The sequence below is a fragment of the Columba livia genome, chromosome 7 (assembly GCF_036013475.1).
Source record: "Columba livia isolate bColLiv1 breed racing homer chromosome 7, bColLiv1.pat.W.v2, whole genome shotgun sequence".
Classification (NCBI taxonomy): domain Eukaryota; kingdom Metazoa; phylum Chordata; class Aves; order Columbiformes; family Columbidae; genus Columba; species Columba livia.
Window position 1 is genome coordinate 24,614,905 of NC_088608.1, and position 19,191 is coordinate 24,634,095.

General features: G+C 36.6%; 1 protein-coding gene across 1 annotated transcript in view; it reads right to left on the bottom strand.

The window, feature by feature from the left end:
- The window catches only part of TTN (titin), a 242,931-nt gene that overhangs the window by 89,325 nt on the left and 134,415 nt on the right, over positions 1-19,191 (bottom strand). Inside the window, exons 177-202 of the mRNA XM_065069777.1 lie at positions 19,106-19,186; positions 17,866-17,970; positions 17,268-17,345; positions 16,832-16,885; positions 16,525-16,608; positions 13,544-15,496; positions 12,525-12,575; positions 12,049-12,444; positions 11,567-11,842; positions 11,057-11,332; positions 10,780-10,919; positions 10,202-10,328; positions 9,852-10,115; positions 9,482-9,748; positions 9,075-9,338; positions 8,400-8,539; positions 8,147-8,273; positions 7,761-8,027; positions 7,404-7,670; positions 6,620-6,886; positions 6,385-6,524; positions 5,312-5,438; positions 4,416-4,558; positions 1,359-1,482; positions 265-531; positions 20-117 (exon numbers count right to left, since the gene is read on the bottom strand). Of these exons, the coding sequence (XP_064925849.1) occupies positions 20-117; positions 265-531; positions 1,359-1,482; positions 4,416-4,558; positions 5,312-5,438; positions 6,385-6,524; positions 6,620-6,886; positions 7,404-7,670; positions 7,761-8,027; positions 8,147-8,273; positions 8,400-8,539; positions 9,075-9,338; positions 9,482-9,748; positions 9,852-10,115; positions 10,202-10,328; positions 10,780-10,919; positions 11,057-11,332; positions 11,567-11,842; positions 12,049-12,444; positions 12,525-12,575; positions 13,544-15,496; positions 16,525-16,608; positions 16,832-16,885; positions 17,268-17,345; positions 17,866-17,970; positions 19,106-19,186 (6,383 nt within the window). The remainder of the gene's footprint in view (positions 1-19; positions 118-264; positions 532-1,358; positions 1,483-4,415; positions 4,559-5,311; positions 5,439-6,384; positions 6,525-6,619; positions 6,887-7,403; positions 7,671-7,760; positions 8,028-8,146; positions 8,274-8,399; positions 8,540-9,074; positions 9,339-9,481; positions 9,749-9,851; positions 10,116-10,201; positions 10,329-10,779; positions 10,920-11,056; positions 11,333-11,566; positions 11,843-12,048; positions 12,445-12,524; positions 12,576-13,543; positions 15,497-16,524; positions 16,609-16,831; positions 16,886-17,267; positions 17,346-17,865; positions 17,971-19,105; positions 19,187-19,191) is intronic.

Here is a 19,191-nt window from a genome sequence, read left to right on the forward strand (position 1 = left end):
AATAAGTATTATTATTGACCTTGACACCCGGACGAGAAATTTCGCATTCAAACCGAGCAGCTTGTTTTTCTTTAACTTCAAGATCAGTCAGGGGTTTCAGGAACTCAAGACGAATAGCTGTAAGAGAAAAGACAATTTTTAGTAGAGGAGAGTCTCCAGTAGAGAAGAATAAATTGCTGACATGGATATTATTGCCAGCCATAGATACCAGTACCTAGTGTTAATAGCATTTAGACATTTTGTAGAAAATTGTAAATTACTTACGTTCTACATTGAGAAAACACGATGTCTTAAAATCCTTAGCATCACAAGTATATGTTTTTGCATCATCCAGTGTGCAGCCATGAATAATGAGTTTTCTGACCCTTCCATCGGAAATTATGTCATACTTCTTCGTTTTGTGAATTTCTTCTCCATTTTTGAACCATTTAACTTTTGCATTTTCCCTGGAAACTTCACATTCCAGTATTGCAGTGGCCTCCTCTTCAACGGTCTGGTCCTCAAGTGGTTTAGTAAATTCAACTGGGGGTTCTAAAAGAAGAAGATTTTTGATAGAAAAGGTCTAAATTATAGCCATCCCTCTGCTGCTACAAAATTGTCCAACACTGTTTACTAAATTTTCCTTGATGGAATAATCAAAAAGGCTCTCAGATGTCTCTGCTGGAGCTTCTTTTATATTTTTAATGCCAAGACATGTTCAATTAATTCAGCTGATTTCCTCATTTTTAGCCTACTGTAAGATTAGACTGAATGATATCCTTGTCCATGGGGTTTTTACTCACAAATCATCACAAAGCCTTGCAACTCAGTTTTCTTTAGTTTAACTAGACCCATGTGATCTCAGTGACTCTGAAGTTACTCCCTGAACTTCAGGGATAGTTTTAAATTTTTTACTTGAACGATTACATTAGTTAGAAGTGTGTGCAGTTTTTGAACTTCTTAGCCATACACAGCTTGCAAGCAGTCAATATTATGTCACTTGACTGATGGTATAGTTGTGCTCTCATAGGTTTCTGAATACTCCAAAGAACAGAAAAAATGCATTTGGAGCCATAAAGGCCAATATTTGCAGGTCATCTTGAGGCCACTTGAATGTTCGAGTTTGTAATGAAGCCCTGGAAATCCTAATGAACTGATGCATGTCCCATGTCTGACAAATTTCCAGTATTTCCCTCTTTCCTCAGCACAAAGATTTTAAGTAAGTGGCTTTTTCAATCAGGAAAGTTATCTAACAGTCCAACATCATATGTATGATCCTACTAATTTTATATATGTATTATTATTAACATCCTATTCCAGGGTGAATCATTAATGGACCATTCATGCTGACTATGATATAACTAAAATGACTGACTTACCTTTCACAAACAGATTTGCTTGAGTTCTGAAATCTTTTGCTGTCAGTGATACCTCTCCTGCATCTGTTAACTTGACGTCTCTAAGAATAAGTGTGTGAACTCTCCCTTCAGCACGTGGCACGACCTTATAAAGTACATAAAAAACCCTTTTTAAGTATCCACAACAAATATTTAATAATTATTTAGTGAAAGAGCATTGCTATTTATAGTTATCTGTGGAGTTTGGTTGTTTACTTTTATAGAAAATTTCGATACTTTCTTTTTGTATATACTAGCTATAACTCAAGACACAAATGCTTTGTGGATTTTGAGAATCATTTCTGTTTTGTCCTTCCACTTACAAGAAACTGCAATTCTAAGTTTCCCCATGTTTTAAGGTATTTGTGTCCTTGTATTACAGAACCTGAGTCTACTATCCAAGTTCAAAATGAGGCTGACTTGAGCTCTTGATAAGACATGGACCTACTGAAGAGGGTCCAGAGGAGGGCCACCAAGATGATCAGAGGGATGGAACATCTGTTCTGTGAGGATAGGCTGAAAGAGTTGGGGTTGTTCAGCCTGGAGAAGAGAAAGCCCTGAGAGACGTTATTGTGACCTTTCAGTACTCAAAAGGAGCCTATAAGAAGCATGGGGACAGACTTTTTAGAAGGGCCTGTTACGACAGGACAAGCGGTAATGATTTTAAAGTAAAAGAGTGGAGATTCAGGTTAGACATGAGGAAGAATTTTTTTTAAAGGGTGGTAAAACACTGGCACAGGTTGCCCAGAGAGGTGGTACATGGCCCATCCCTGGAAACATTCAAGGTCAGGCTGGACAGGGCTCTGAGCAACCTGATCTAGTTGAAGATGTCCTGGCTCATTGCAGGGGGGTTGGACTAGATGACCTTTGAAGGTCCCTTCCAACCCAAACTATTCTATGATCATGTTTATTTTGAACATGCACTTATAAAGACCAAAGTAAGTAAACTTATAGGCAAAAGTTGGTATTACTCCTGGCTACATATAAAGTAAAAACTTTCAGAAAGACATAAAGAGGCTTGACACCCCCCTCACACACTCTTCTGTAAATGTTGATTTGGCTTACTATTATTGAATTTTTGTAATAATTTCTGCCTAAAAAAACATATTTCCATTTTGATCTTTTGCTGAAACTACTTTGCAAACACGAGTTTGGATTGGGCTACTCTTACACAAACATTCCTTTTGTCTAGGCGTGGAGCTGAAGGATTCAAGGATGCATCCTGCACTGCAGCCACTAAGAGTGTTGCTACTAATTTATGCCATAAATTTTGACATAGCTCTTGAAGAATTATTTTTATTTATTTTCAGAGAAGTACATGATCAAGTAGTACATGCTGGTTTAGAAGGGGAAAAGTGAGCTTCTGAGGAAGAAGACTAAAAATTTAAGTTACTTTTGAGAAGACACCCACTTTTGTTTCAGAGGTAAGGAAGGAACTGAGATGCTGTCCTTCCTCCCAAATGGTCACCGTGTCCCTGAAAACTAGTTCTATTGAATACTCATCTGAGATTGAGATGAAGCCAAACATATGTTTGACCAAGACAAGCAAATATATTGACAAAGAAGTCACTTCAATAAAGGTTACATGTGTACAGCTGAATGCCAGCCCTAGAGGTAAAATAATGGTTTGAATTAAAAACAGCTGAAATGTAACACTTGCAGATTTAGACTGATTCTTGAAGAAAGTCATGGAAGTGTTTCAAGAGGTTATTTTAAATGGGCAGAAAGTGATGCATCAAGTAAATACATGGTTTAATACAAATTTATTCTTGATAAAATTTCAGTTGAAGTCAAATGACAGTTTTGACAGTATGTGTAAACTGAATGAAAATGTGGAATGTTTTTTCCATGTAATTATAATGACAGCTCAGACAGAAAAGAACAAAATAATGTTCCATCATACAGAATATTGAACACAGAATATTTTTCTTGCCAGACAGTAACAACTATCAAGCCACTGCATTGATCAATGGCTTTCCACATTTTTATTCCTAGATGCAGAAGTGATTACCTATTACAAGTATCATCTTCTGAGTTTCAGTTTTGTTTATCTGTCCTTAACTACTGTAACAGGGTCACCTATCACCATGAACAGTTTTTCTTTTCCTGTGTCTATATTCTACTTCTTTTATGAAACAGCCTTTATTTAGGTGTATTTGGTGAAGCTCAGAAAGGTCTAGAAAAACCTGAAAATAATATATTAAAAATTGTATTTAAAAGGAAAAAAAATAGGTACCAAACTATTATTACAGGTTCTGAAACATTGCTAGGTCATGTAAAGCCTTGAAAGTTTGATTTGTCTGAAGTTTCCGATTTGTATTATCATCTACATTATTTCCCTTAGGCCTAGTATGTGAAAAAGAAGCCATAAACCCAAGAATATCAATTCATATTGTTTTTCAATGTATTTCTTCATATTTCTTCATGTATTTCCCCTACCATTAACTTCAAATATTAGACTGACTGCATTTCAGCCTACTTAGATCTCAGTTAAGAGCCAGCACTTGACGAAGGGTTAAAAATAGCTAGTGAGAAGTGCTTGACAAGCAAATCTGCCCAGAAAGTTATCTGGAGAGCCAGAACAAATGCCTGAAATGGAATTTGAATCCTCTTAATCCCCTTATATGCAGAATTGGACTGCAACCCAGCATGCAGAAGAAAAAAAGCATTTCCTGATAGCACCTTTCAAAACCCTCTCACTGTAACTACATTTAACCTGAGCAAAAAGCATTCAGAACCCCTGTAGCTGAGTCTCCAGCAGAATCAGGCACACAGTCATTATTGTAATGACTGGTATTGTGTAACCTTAGCTTCGCTATGTATGATAAATATTTGTAGTATTTCAGAATACTGGAATTTCTGGGGGAAAGAAATGCTATCTGATTTATTGAGGATTTACCATTTGGCACAGTAGCACTACTGTATTGCTGTACCTCAGTACTTTTAGTGGCAGAGAGTAAATGAGAAAAGAAGGGGAAGAGAGCTGAAAGAGAGTAAGTAAGAGGAAACATGAGGAAAAATAAAGTTTAGTTTCTTTACCTTATCACTGGGCTCCAGTTTCTTTCCTTTCAGGAACCATTCTACTGGGATTCCCTCATACGAGAGTTCACAATCGAAGGTTGCCGATTCCCCAGCTGTCACTGTTACGTCCTTGAGGGGTCTCAGCAAGCCAATTACCCGAGCTTGGTAAGGAGAAGACATCATTTTCAGATTAGTCCTTCTACCCAAGAGAGAGCTGCTGCCCTTATGTACTAATCTCCATGGTGGCTTCCCTCAAGAGAGACAGACATCGCAATGCTGCTCTTTAAATTCCCTAAATAGAAGAGGCCACCCTGGGTTTTTAGGGGGAGGGCTAGCCACCTAAAATTTCCTATTTGCAGAACGTGTTTCTTTAAATTGAACAAGGTCAGCAGGAAAGTTGCCGTGCATCTGTCTCCCTGCCAAGCCTTGCATGCCTATTGCTAGATAAGGCATGTGTTTTCCAAAATAGCAAGGGCTAGGACTGGAGTGGGAAACAAGTGTTCTTCAACTGTGTGATCTGTCCCTGTCCATCAAACCCTTAACCCTATCCCCAGACATCAATGTGATCCCAGCCTCTCAGGTTAACATGATACTTTAAAGCAGTAAAGTCTCTGTTTGTGTTATTTTGATTTCATAACAACATACGATGCCACACCATAAAGCAGCCTTCAAGGCCAACTCCTTTTTCTACTTCTCCTATATGAATAAACTATATACAAGGTTAAAAAACATGTAGGATATTCTTTAACTAAAAACTTAAGATGACTTGAGTAATTAATCCTTGAGTTGCTGTTCTGGAAAGAATTGCTGTGGGTTTAATACAGCACAGAGATTCATCCACCCATTCCAAAGAGACAATGAGGACCTTGTTTCCTTGTTTTTACTTAATTGATTTCAGTTTAAAAGACACCTACGTTTCACTCGAAGGTGAGCACCGGATTTGGCATTTGCTGCTTGGAAATCTACTCCACCAGCTTGATCTAAGCGTACATTGTACAGGGTAAGGAAGTGCTTTTTGCCCTCCTCCTTGATTTCACAATCCTGCAAAAAAAGACAGTGAAAAAAATTGTTTCACCTCTTTTTGTGCTCCTCACCACAAGAGACCCTACTTCTCATACCATGCTTCTGTTGTCTCTTGCTCCACTCACAACACTTAGGCCCACTGCTACCTGCAATATACCTTATAAACTTTCATTCATAGACCTTTCCTTTCAAAGTCTCTTCCTAATATAGTCTGCTTCCTCTTGGAAAGAAAGAGCAAGAGACAACACATTTGTGTTGGTGAATGGGCCAATATATCCATATGTAGACCAGTCAGAAGCCTAAGCGAACTAGATATTACTAAGCTTGTGCTGTGACCTTTACTTGAGAAGGGTCCTTTTTTCTTATCCAGGCATTGATTTTTGTAGAACTTCTGGGCTTTGTGTGTTATTCATACTGGTACTGCTACAAACCAGAGAGTTGCCAAATTATTTCCAGTCATGATTGTCTTGTTTCTTAATTTTCCAGATCATCCCAGCAAAGAATTAAAAATATTTGATTAAGCCTTAAACCATTTTAAACCAACTTTAGCTGTCATAGTAATGGAAAAAAGCTTGAAAATGTGACCTACATCTATTTAAACCAAACATAACTCAAAAAAAAGGTAAATGCAGACAATCCAAACTCTGTATTTTTAAATGCCATTATGTTTAAGCGAATTGCACAAAGTCATTGCACTTTGGATACAGGATTGTTAAAGACTAGCAATACAGAATGTACTTATTTATGGAAAACAATTTATTATTTAGCTATTAGATATGATATTTTGGATTAGGTTTATACCATATTTTAGTTTTATTAAGAAAAAAATACAGTATTTTTATTATAGTGACCCTTATTTAAAGCAGAAAGAGATTTCACTTAGATTCTGCAGCCACCTTCTTATCCCCCATATCTTACAAATTTTTGAGACATATGTAAGAAACATCGTGAAATATTTGCTTACAGCTGATTCAGTCAGGGGTTCTCCTTTTAGTTTCCAATTGCCATGGACACCTTCTTCAGAGATTTCAATATCAAAACGGGCAGTCTCTGTCTCAATCACCTCCACACTGTATAGTGGACGTACAATCTCAATATCCCGGTCTAGGGAGAGAAAAAAAAAAAGTGATTGATTCCCTCAATCTCAAAAAGATTCCAAAAGATCTCTACTACAGATGAGCTCACTAAAATAACTGTACCTTCAATATTGAGTTTAGCAGAGGTTTGATCAGTACCACAGTCACAAGTATACTGTCCAATGTCCTTCTTCAAAGCTTTCTTGAGGATAAGGATTCTCTTTTTACCATCAGCCTTAATAACAACATTCTTTGATGGAGTAATTGGTTTACCATCCTTCATCCACTTCACTGGGGCATCTGCTTTGCTGATTTCGCATTGTAAGATTACTTCATCTTTCTCTACAGCAGTGTAATCCTGCAGCTTCCCAGTGAAGTATGGGTCTCCCTCTGCAAGCAAAAGTCAAGATACATTTCAGTCTGACATTTTAGTCTTTCAGAAAGGACAATTAGTTCTTACCATAAAATAGATTTCCTTTCTATGCCCTGCAAGAAGGATTAAATATAGTTCTTACAAATATTACACAGTTCTGTTGCAAAAGAAAAAAACAACAAATATCTAAGAAACAACTCAGCTTATTCCTAATACTACTGACAACATTGTTTTGGTGCTCCAGGAGTTTCAGAGCACCATTTAAGTATCTAATAGTTTCTAATAGTTAATTTTGTAACAGCTGCATGACACTTTAAAATTATTGTACTTATCCTTTGTAAATTGTGAAACTGAGACTCAAAGAAGTCAAACAAATTGTAAAACGGTTAGAAAACACTATTTAGATTTAGGCCAAACCCAAAAAAACCCATCAAAATAAACCAAAACCAACCCCAAGACTTTCTGATCACAATATTTCATTATTAAGACACTTCCAATAATATATATCATGTAACTTATTTTGTGTATTCTTACCAAGAACAGTGAGCTTAGCTTCTGAGGATTTGTCCATAGCTTCCACTTTAATCTGAGAAGTATCATCAATAGTAAGATCTTTGATTGTGAGTGTATGGAATTTGCCCTCATCTGTCATTGAAACCACTTTGGTGGTATGTAATCGCTGGTCATTCTTGAACCAGGTAACAGGGATATTTTCATGAGAGAGTTCCACACTGAACACTGCAGTTTCTCGCTCCTTTTTAGTTACATCCTTGAGAGGAGTAATGAATTTCAGACGGATACCTACAACATAACATTTCATTAAGAATAATATTATCAATAAAAACTATTCAAGGACTATGGTCCAAATCTTTCCAAGAAAGTCAGACAAACCTTCAATAATTAGCTTGGCACTTGTTATCTTATCCTCAGCTTCAAATATGTATTTAGCTTCATCCTCAAATGCAACAGATTTAATAATCAGAGCATGCTTTGTTCCGTCTGAAATTATTTCAAATCTTTCATCAGGAGTGATCTCTTGTGTGCCTTTCAACCAGCGGAAAGTCTTGGGTTCTCTGGACACCTCACATTCAAACTTGGCCTCATCCTTCTCAAAGACCTTCACGTCACTTAATGGAGTGATGAAGATGAGAGGCAATTCTGAAATCAAAGAAGAGCACTTTCACTTCAGTAATAGGTTCATATAGACCTTTCTGCTGCTAGAGTTGTTCTGATGCCTTAAGATACACATGGAAATGATGGCAAAGTGCAGACTGTACCTTTCACTTTCAGATTAGCAGCACTTTTAGCATTAGCAGCTTGGAAAGACACTTCTCCAGTCATATCAAGTTTGCAGTTATGAAGGACAAGAGTATGCTTCTTCCCATCTTCAATGATTTCACAGTCCTGGCAAAAAAGAAACACCGCCCCCCCCCAATGTGAATATACTAAGAAATCACTCAGAAGACATTATTATTTAACATGTTTTTTTCCAGTGTTAATTATGGTATAAAAATAAAGAAGCTGTCTTACAGGTGAAGGTGTTAGGGTTTCTCCCTTTAGCTTCCATATAGGATGGACATCAGGCTCAGAAATTTCAATCTCAAAACGTGCTGTTTCACCAACAAATACTTCCACTCCATACAGTGGGCGCTCCACTTTAATTAAGCGAGCTAAAAAAAAAAAAAAAACAGAAGTTCACATCTGTTTATTCATTTATTCTGTACCATAGAAATGTAGTACTGGAAAGGATCTCATCTCTCTCTATATTCCTCCTTTAGGGCATTCAAATGCTATCGCTGATATTTATCTAACCTCTTTTTAAAAAACTGCAAGTTTGGGCAGTCTGCAACTGCCTTCTATAATATGTCTGAAAATTTAGTTATTTTTATTAAGAATATTTTCCTCATAGTTAACCCAGATATCTGTCACAGTAAATTAAACACAGTTTGATTTTTCTTGACTGTAAATTGACATATAGAACAATTGATCATCTCTGTCTTACAACAGCCATTTATATATCTTGAGATATATTGTCTCTTGCAAACACTCTTAATAACTGTAAATCTACATACTTCAGCTATTCGTCATAACAGCATGTTTTCTAAAGGTATAATTTTTGGTGTTGTACTGTAGAAAGTGTCTGTCTCCCTACACCTTTTTACAAAGGTTTCAGCACTTTCCCTTAGCCGAGGCATGGTAACTTACGCTCAACGCCAACATTAGCACTTGTCTTGTCGGTTCCACAGTCACACTCATAAACACCCTTATCACTCTCTGCAGCCTTCTTGATCTTCAGGATACGACGCAAGCCATCCGTTTTTATGGAAATTCTGTTTGAAGCAACTAGTTCTACACCATCTTTGTACCATTTTACTGGCACATCTTTGCTGAGTTCACATTCCAGAGTAACATCATCTTTCTCCAGAGCACTGTAGTCTTGTAATTTCACAGTGAAATATGGATCGGCCTCTACAAAAGGCACAGTGGATATGAAATGGTAAATTGATAACATAGATTTACAAAAACATCAATATTTTGTCACTTTCTATGTATGACATTATAAAGTGTTTATACATATTATATGGCATATTTTTAATTATTTATGTAATTACCTAAGACTTTGAGGTTTGCTTGTGTGTTCATGTCCTTGACTACAGCCTTTATTTCAGAGATATCATCAAGCGTTACTTCTCTCATTTCTAGTTTATGAACTTTGCCTTCTGAAGTAATAAGAACTGTTCTGCTTGTGTGTAGTCTCTTGTCATTTTGGTACCATTTCACTGGCATGTCCTCATGAGAAAGCTCAAACTGAAAGTGAGCTGTTTCCCCTTCTTTCACTGTTTGATCCTGTAGAGGTGAGATGAACTTCAGCCTCACACCTGTAAATTAGACACATAATTACTGTCAGAAAAAGGCTAATGTGGTTCTAAAAGATACATTCTTTAACCATTTATATTGTTTTGTTCATAATGAGATACTTGCCTTCCACAAACAGTCTTGCTGTGCTCTTCTTGCCCTCAACTTCAGCAGTGTATTCTCCCTCATCATCAAACTGAGAATCATTGATTACAAGAATATGCTTCTTTCCATCTGCAATGATGTCAAATTTATCTCCGATCTTGAGTATATCAGTGCCCTTAGACCATATAACATTGGCTTCTCTGGTAAGGACACATTCAAACCGTGCTTGGCGCCTCTCAGGGACAGTAACATCTTTCAAGGGCACAGCAAAATCCAGTTCAATTTCTGGAAGCAAAACAGAACACATCATTTGTAACATGCTCCATGTGAACTCTGCTTAAGTTGATACCATGCTCAATGGTGCATCGTACCTTTCACTGTCAGGATAGCTGTGGTAACTGCATTAAGTGCCTGGTACAGGACTTCACCAGCTTGATCTAACTTGACTTTGTGCAAGGTTAGGAAGCGTTTTCCTCCTTCAGATTTGATTTCACATGTCTGGAGAGATGACAGACTATGGTAAATACAATGCCTAGGTATGTTTAATAAAGGGATTCTATAAACAAAGTCAGCTAAAAAGATTGGAATTGCTGTTCATGGGAAGTTAACACTTTTACTCAATAATAAAAAAGTGGAATACATCTCTTCAGTGTTTCACACTTATTTTAAATGTCAGCATCACTCCTAGCAACATATACATGATATTTTTATTATTGTCTGAATAATATATTGTTACCCTTTGAGAAAATTAAGCCCTTCAAAACTTAGCTTTTATAGCATGTAATTCTTCCTTAGAAAGCTTGTGTTTTTTAATCACCATAATGCTTAGCCTTTCTACATTCTGGACTGAGAAGCAATGACAGACCTGCAAAGATCTTACAATAAAGGCTCAAGGGAACCTGTTCACATTATTTAAATAAATTGTGTTGTATAATTCAATGATGCTTACAGGTGAGGGTCTCAGGATTTCTCCTTTCAGCTTCCATTCACCAGGAATATCCTCCTCAGATATTTCTGTATCAAAGTTTGCTGTTTCTTTCTCGTAAACTGTAACATCCTCTAACGGCTTCAGAAGTTCAACTTCACGTTCTAGAATGCACAAATGAACACACATATAATTAGCTCAAGTTTTGATAGAGGTTACCTTTTTTTGTTTGTTTGTTTAGAGGTTTTTGAACATTGGCCTGTAAGCTGATTAAATATAATACAAACAAAAGCTTCCTTACCGCCAAGGGTCAGTTTAGCTGGGTATCTGCGACCTTCAACTTCCACTGAATATTCCCCAATATCAGCAGGGCCAGCATTCTTGATTTTCAGGAAAATTTTATTTCCTTCTTTCAAAATTTCTGTCTTGTCAGTTGGTTCAGCAGGGATTTCCTCATCTCCTTTAAACCATTTAATGTTTGGTGTATCCTTAACAATGTCACAGGTGAAAGTAGCTGTTCCTTTTGGTTTCACATGCTGGTCTCTTATAGGTTTTACTAACCAGTCTCTTATCACTTCTGCATATGACAAAAAGTTACATAAAAATACAGCTTAGCAGACTTTTACTACAAATAGATGGGTCATAAATAGAAGAAATAAAACTAACAGATTTTGTATTGAAACAAGATTTTAATAGCTGTAAAAATATTATCTGTCCATTTATGTTGTAATACAATGAGAAAAAGCTTTCCTAATTTTAAACCAGCCCAAGTATCCTAGAGAGAAAGGAGAACACAATCTTGATTGCTTACCTACTACCTTAACACAAGATGAGCATGACAGCTCAGAATCTTCCACAGTAACAGTGTAAGTGCCAGCATCAGCATCATCTGAATCAGTGATCGTGAGGGTATGTGACAAGCCAATAACACCCAAAGCAAATTTCCCAGGCTTGTCTTTGATGATCTTCCCATCCTTCCTCCAGACCACGTTTCTTTCTTTGTTAAGCTCACACGTCAAGTACAATGGCTGGCCTTTAATCACAGTGACTTCTTCATCAAGAGTTTTCACAAACCGCACTGGGAGTTCTGTGGGAAATACAACATTTTTATTTGTCTCATTTATATTCAGAAGGTGTGATGCAGCAATGTCTTACATATTAAATCAATGTGTAGTGATTGATGGAAGCAAAAGGGTCCATCTCTCAATCACTGTAAATTCACAAAGTACCAGTATTTCTAGCTTGAGGAGTAGCTAGCCTTTAAATTATTGATAAACTTCAAACAGGGAATACCTTCAACAATGAGTTTGGCTGTAGAGGTCTTCTCTTTGTTTCCCAGTCGTAATACACAAGTATATTCACCAGCATCTGACAGCTGGACATCAATAATATGCAGCTTCCTGTCTTTGCCATCAGCAATAAACTTGTGTTTTGGGCTCTCTCGGATGTTACTTCCGTCTTTCATCCAACTGGTAATCGCAGTGGATGGTGAAATAAGGACTTCAAAGATTGCAGAAGACCCAACAGATTCAGCTTCTGTTAGCACTATATCTTGCATCTCCTTGACAAACTTCAGTGGTACAGCCTTGAGTTGGTAGGTGAATGGAGGTTCTTCAGGAGGTTTTTCACCACCACTGCCTGGCCTGAGCTTCCTTCTTTCTGCATCTGCTGGTGAAGGTGTCTTCTTGGCTGCAATTCAGATTCAGAAATGAATAAACTAATCCCGATTTATTGCTTTTGCTTGTAGGTATTGACTTGTAGTATCCTACCTTTGACTGGACTGATACCTTTCGGAGTCTCTTCTTTTGGTGGCTTGGCCTCTGAAGTAGAACAGCAATATTATTAGGAATATAGTTAAATAAACATACATACCAAAATTAAGACAAACATTTCTTTTACAAATCAGATTTTCTCTTCCTTTAGCTATATACACATACAAGGGGAGGAAGATAAAAAACATATGTATATATTTATACAACTTATACTGTCTGTGTCTCAATGGTAAATTCAATATCTTGAAGCATGGGAAAGACACATATTCAGTGCTAGGGACTGAAAGGTAGCTTAGGAGCTCCTAGTTCCTCAGTTTATTGTCCTGCCTGTTGCTTTGTAAAATTCTGCCATTCCCTGACACTTTACTCACAATTAGGCCCTTGACCAATACCCACCTGACAACCAAAATAGCTTAAGTACCTCTTACAAATTAAATAGTTTTTTTTAGAAAAAGCACACACTTTTACTAATGAAGACAACAAAAATATAAGTTGTATAAATTAAATACATGTTTCAGGATAAAGTGATACTCTCACAAATGAGGGATGTTCTGTTAGTTGCCCAACTTGTGATCAACATCTCAGACTCCTGAAAGTATTTCCCATGCTATGCTGCTTCTCATCATCATTTTGTGAAAGGAAATATAAAAGATACTTTCAATGGGAGAAGGATATGAATGAAATGCAGGACATATTTTATTGCAGTGGATGGAAAAACGAATACTAGAAAAAATGTGTGAATTCTTCTGAGAAGATAATGGCACACAACATGATTTATGCAGTTGTAATAAAAGTGTAAGACTAAGACAATAAACATTGATGACACAGATGTATGTACAGACAGGTAAGACAAACATGTGAAGAGTGGCTGAATGCCAATACAGCCAGTTGACAGACTAGATGGAAACGTGAATGGTGTTAAAGAATGAAAACAAACATCACAATTGAAAATGGTATTCCCCTGAAGCAAACAGTACAAGCACTTCATGGAAGAATTTGGTGGAGGTCTTCCTCACCTCGCTTTGCACGAGACTTCGCAGGAACATCCCGAACTTCATGCGATTCTCCAGGTGCATCCAAATTCCTGTTCTCACTCAAAGGTCTACTGTCCTGCTCTGTCATGTGAGCAGGTTCTGATTTCTGGCATTCTTTCTCTCCTTCATCTTTCTTAGCAGTTATTATCTTACCTATGCTTGAGGAGTAAGTAACTTCTCCATTTGCAGGGATTCCTTTGCTTGATGGTATTTTGTCTGAAAGCTTTCCCTTCTCTTTTTTCATAGTAACAGATGTGCTTTTTCCAGTGTCAGGTTTAGGTGATGTTTTTTCATCTGATATACCTTCTGTCACTGGAAGTTCTTTTCCCAAAAGCATCAGTTCTTCTACAGTAAAAGAAGATTTCTTTTCTTCAGTTTTATCTTTGCTGCTTTTGAGAGATGGAGTTTCTTTACATTCATCCTGAATGGTATGAACTTCTTGGAATTGCTTTTTATCTTGACTCTGTGGTGGCTGAATAGTAACTTCCTCTGCTGACTCAGAGCTGTCAACTATTTTATCTTTGATTCCCTTTGCATGTTCTCCTATGGCATCTTCACCTTCCATTCCTTCTCCTGTAATCACCGTATCAAATTCTTCTTTTTCCACAGGCAGCTTTTCAGGGGCATCTGACTGTCTAATTTTGCCTTTTTTTAAGTGGGTGCTGAAGGTAGTTTTCTCTTCTTTCTCTGGTATAATCTTTTTCCCTGTTTTTTTATCACTTAGGAGTGCTTTCGCAGTCAACAGTTGTCCTGAACCCTCCTCATAATGAACTTCTCCTTCCTCTGCAGAATATTTTTCTCTTGCTTTCCTTTCCACTATTTCTGGCTTAAGAACAGATGGTTTAAAGATTGTGTAAGCTTTTTCTCTAGGAACCTTCTCATCTTCAGTGGGGTGTTCTAGGTCAACATCTTTTCTCAACACTGGTTTAGTCTCCTCAGACAGGTCTAAGGAATGCAGTTCTGCTGATGTAAAGTCCAGATTCTCATCTTCCTCATAATCTTGAATAATTTCCATTTTCTTTGCTTCTTTATTAAGAATCTTATCTATAGGAATTTCAGCTACTGTGGTACCAGCTTTCTTCATCCATTGAGTTTTATTTTGTATGCCATGCTCCTTTGTGGATTCTCCAAGAGGAACTTCAGATTTCTCTAGAGTAAAACCTCCTCTCTCTTCACTTCTAAGCAGAGGAGTTTCAGCTATTCCTGCCTCTGTGGTATCCTTTACAAATGAAGTCTTATCCTTAATGGAAAATTCTTCAGGCTTCAAACTGATCTTTGATTTTCTGTCTTTTCCTAGAAGTCTTTTCTGGTCCCTGGGCTCACATGGCTCTCTGGGTATATGTTTAGGTACATAAGTTGACTTGATTTCCTCTTCTTTTTCACTCACAGGAATCTTTCCTTCATGACGAACACCAAGCTTGTCAGAGACTTTCTCTACAGCATCTTCCCTATGAACAACCAATTTAATTTCATCCCCCTTTTCTTCACCAGAATCTCTTTCCACATGTTCAGATGCCATAGAAATCAATGTCAATTCCTCATCAGGTAGTAGTGGTTCATCCTTTGCATAAGTAATGTAATCTGCTGCAACTTCCATTTTCTCACCTGTAAGGGTAGTCTTGCTTAAAACTATAGGTGTCATTTCTGGCTCCTCTTCTTCAGGAGCCAGGATAAAATATTTAAAAGCCACTTTCTCCTCCTCATCTCCTTCTGGCTTCAGTATTCCATCAACTGTTTCCAGTGATATTTTATACTCAAGTGGCTCTACTTCCTGAATGTCCAGAACTGCCTCCTTTGGACTTACTTTCTCTTTCACTTGCAAGTGTTTCTCAACCAAAATCTTCTTTAGCACAATTGACTCGGCCTTTTCTTCTTCCACTGGAGGTATTTTATGTCTATGCTTTAGTACAGATGGTGCATCAGGCTTTTCTGCAGCTACAAAGGTTTCATAGGTAATTTAGAGAGTTAAAATCCATAAGAATAAGCATGAGGAACAATAAATTTTAAGATAAAATTTCCAGCTATACCTGAAATAAAATGAACATAGAACACTTTTCCTCCACATAACAGAAAACTTATAACACAATCACAAAACAAAAGAAAGACATGAATGACACATACAAACAGTACAGAATACCTAAGTAAACCACTGTTAAGGTACAGAGCACTGTACCACTATTCTGCCAACTTTATTCCAATCTAGGTTATAAGTAGCAGAAAATGATAGCTTTCTAAGGGCATATCTGGCAAACTGTATATAATGGGTTATTGATACAACTGCAGGCCTGGTTACGTCACCAAATTCATGGCCAGACTTCTCAAGTGCCCAAGATCTGAGCTCTACTGTAACAATGAGGCCCTTTGAACGATGGGCGAGCAGCATGTACATTAACTCGATTGAAGAACCTTGGACTCAGAGTGCTTCAGAGAAATCAAACTCTGAACATTTCTTTTTTCACAGCAGGGTATGATCTGCAGTCCTAAGCTTAGCAAATGAGGGTAGGAATACTCTAATTCTTCAACACCATTGTCACTTTGCATCAGGAATTCAATAACAAATTACAAGCAGAAAACCAAGCAACACAAGAAATGTTTAGAAACCTGTCACCTTTCTTTTGCTGTACAGAAAATACAAGATGCAGGTCACAAGACATACATCAGGACATAACCAACATCAAGGAATCAACAGAACACACAAATTTCACAGTAGGACAATAAATAAAGGGACACATATAACAATCCAGAAACAAGAGCACAGATTTATCTCTATGGTATATCCGAGAGACTTGTCTTTTACGTTAGCTGACAGTACCTAGAATAACGACATCCTTGAATGGGATCTCAAATCTTCCTGTAATGAATGAATTATGTGATTGTACAGCAATTAATTCTCTTTATCCTAAAGTTATTTAGGTATTTCAGAGAGAAAAACATGGTAAATAGCATAGAATAAACATAAATACCTGCTTTCTTTCCAACCACTGGGGCTGTCACTGGAGCAGTAACAGCTGGTGCTGGTTCTGCTGCTTGTTTTGGAGACTTTAGAGCTGTAGAAAAAAAAGAAAAAACAGTTCTTCTATATTTGTTTTAATAAATAATTTTGATTTAAGTACAATGTTCTTTAAAATTTTCTGTAGATTGTATGAAAGTTCCAGTCTTACTAATACTAATGATATTTGTTGAATGCCCTTTTAGCCAGAAATCTCTGAATGGAAAATACTAGGCACATAACAAAGGCTTCACCAGTATTCATAACTAAAGAATTCTTACCTACTACAGGTTTAGGTTCAGGCCCAGCAAGTGAGGGAGCTGCTTGCTTAGGTTCTGGGATTTCAAACACAACAATTACAAATAGGTTAATTTACATGTTTTGTAACCCCATTGAACATTAAAGTTAGAAGCCACGAGACAGAGAGAGTTAATCAAAGACAGAATTTATTTTGTATTTTATTTAGTCAGAAAGCAAAAAAATAACTTGAGTTGAACTCTTGTAAAGCAAGATGCAATGGAAAAAAGATGATTTTTTTCAAGCACCAAAGAAGTAAAGACAATAAGAAACCCAGAAGAATGACAAGGGGTTAATCATGACATGATACTCATGGACAGACTGGATGATAGTAATGCATTAGGTTAATACAGCATCATACTCAGCAATGAATATAATTTAGTTGCTGCAGTAAGGAAAACCAACAGCACAGGTCTGTACCTTTAGGTGGCTCAGGCACATGTTTCTCCTCTTTTTTTATGACAGGTATCTCAGTTTTCTTCTTAGGAACTTCTGGGACTTTAAAATATTATTTTTATTTTGTAAGATATATTGAAACACTTTGAGACCCCAAATGCAATTATTTCCCCTATGCCTAAGAATTTTCATTCTTTTTAGACATAAACAGTTTCAGATATTCATAAGGCTTAGAAACAGGTATTTTTAAGAGTGAGATTTTAATAAATTAGAAACACTCGGTGGACAAAAGGACAAATATTTGCAAAATGTTAACTAAAAGTATGATTGGATTAACTGTTTCACTATAGTTATATGTTTATCAGTATTATAAAATATTTGTAAAGTCCTCTTCTATACACAGTGAAGACTGAGAAGCAATCACCCCAAAAGACCCAAATGTGGATGTCAAATTTGGTTGTGCTTTCAGCAAAGCTTTAATTTACACAATTAAGTTAATGCAAGCCATCTTCTAAAATCTCACTTTCATTCCTTAATTTCAGAGAATACTACTGAAAAGTTTGATCTCTTAAACTTTATTCTAATTTTATTTTACTAGAGAGATTTGAATGTAATCTAGTACCTTCAGGTTTCTTAATTTTTTCTACTGGTGTAGGTACTGGTTTAACTTCTGGTTTAGGTTCTTTTTCTGGTTTAGGTTCCTCCTCTTCTGGTTTCTTTTTAAGAACTTTAAAATAAAAGGAATTTCAGTTTTTAAAGCACAGGTAAACAAAAGAATAAGATGGTGAACAAGGCAAAAGAATAAAAATTATCAACGATCATGAGAAAAGAGGAATGTAAAAGATATAGCTCAATATAAATGGAAGATTTTGTGTTACTATCCAAGATACTATTCTGAAAGTCTTTTAACATTCAAAGTCATCAGAACAAAAAGATGCTTTTATTAAGAGCAGACCATCTGTGAGGAACAATGTCAACATTACCTGTCTATGATAGAAAAAAATTTCTTATATTTATTGTATTGAAATGACTTTCTATACACAAATCTGCTTTAATAACTGCAGTTATAGATGATTTTCAGGGACAAAATACAGGACTATGGATTAAACTCTTATCAACTTCAGTGAGAGAACAAGACTGAGTCTTCAAGTGTTGTATCTGAAGAACTCAGATGTATATAATGTCTGGTTTTCCTTTTACTTATTTCACTTATTTTTGTCCTGTCAGATATCAGTCTTGGGTATCTAATGAGACTGTCATCTGAAAAACTGGATATCTGTATTTTATTATGTTCTCTGAAATCTGAAGGTTGGCTGCAAGGTATATGGGCATGAATCATTTTGCTGTGGTATTTCAAACAGAACTGGAATTAGTGTGTCCTTCTTCTAAGCAGTAATGGAGCATGAAATGATTGAGAAGGCAAGAAAGGGGAAATGATGCCCAATAGTACCACAGGGTTCTGTGATCTGTGCGGTACTTCAAAGAAAACCATAAAAGATAAAACAGATGCTCCATATGTAACTTCAATAACATTCACACTGTCACTGGAAAATATTTAGGGGTCCAGAAGCTGAAGAAAATGGAAAACTGGTAATTCTAGTATAAGTTTTACAGAGTTTAAGAAAACAGAATAGATTTATAGGGAACCAGATTTTCAGTGTTCTTCTCTATTTCCATAACAGATCCTTTGGATCAGATTTTCACAATATCTCCACTTCATCCCTGCAACTATAAAGGCTTTCTGCACAAAACAGTACTATGTGTATTTCCCATACCACACACATAAACCAGCGTTACTTAGGGAAATACACTGAACAATGTTAATATACTGGGTTTTTAAAAACAGAGCCAAGTTACTGTACCTCTTTTCAAAACAACTTCTTCTTTTGGTGGAGGAGTAACTTCAGGAATTACTTTGCGAGGTTTCTTTATGAGTCCAGGCACTTGA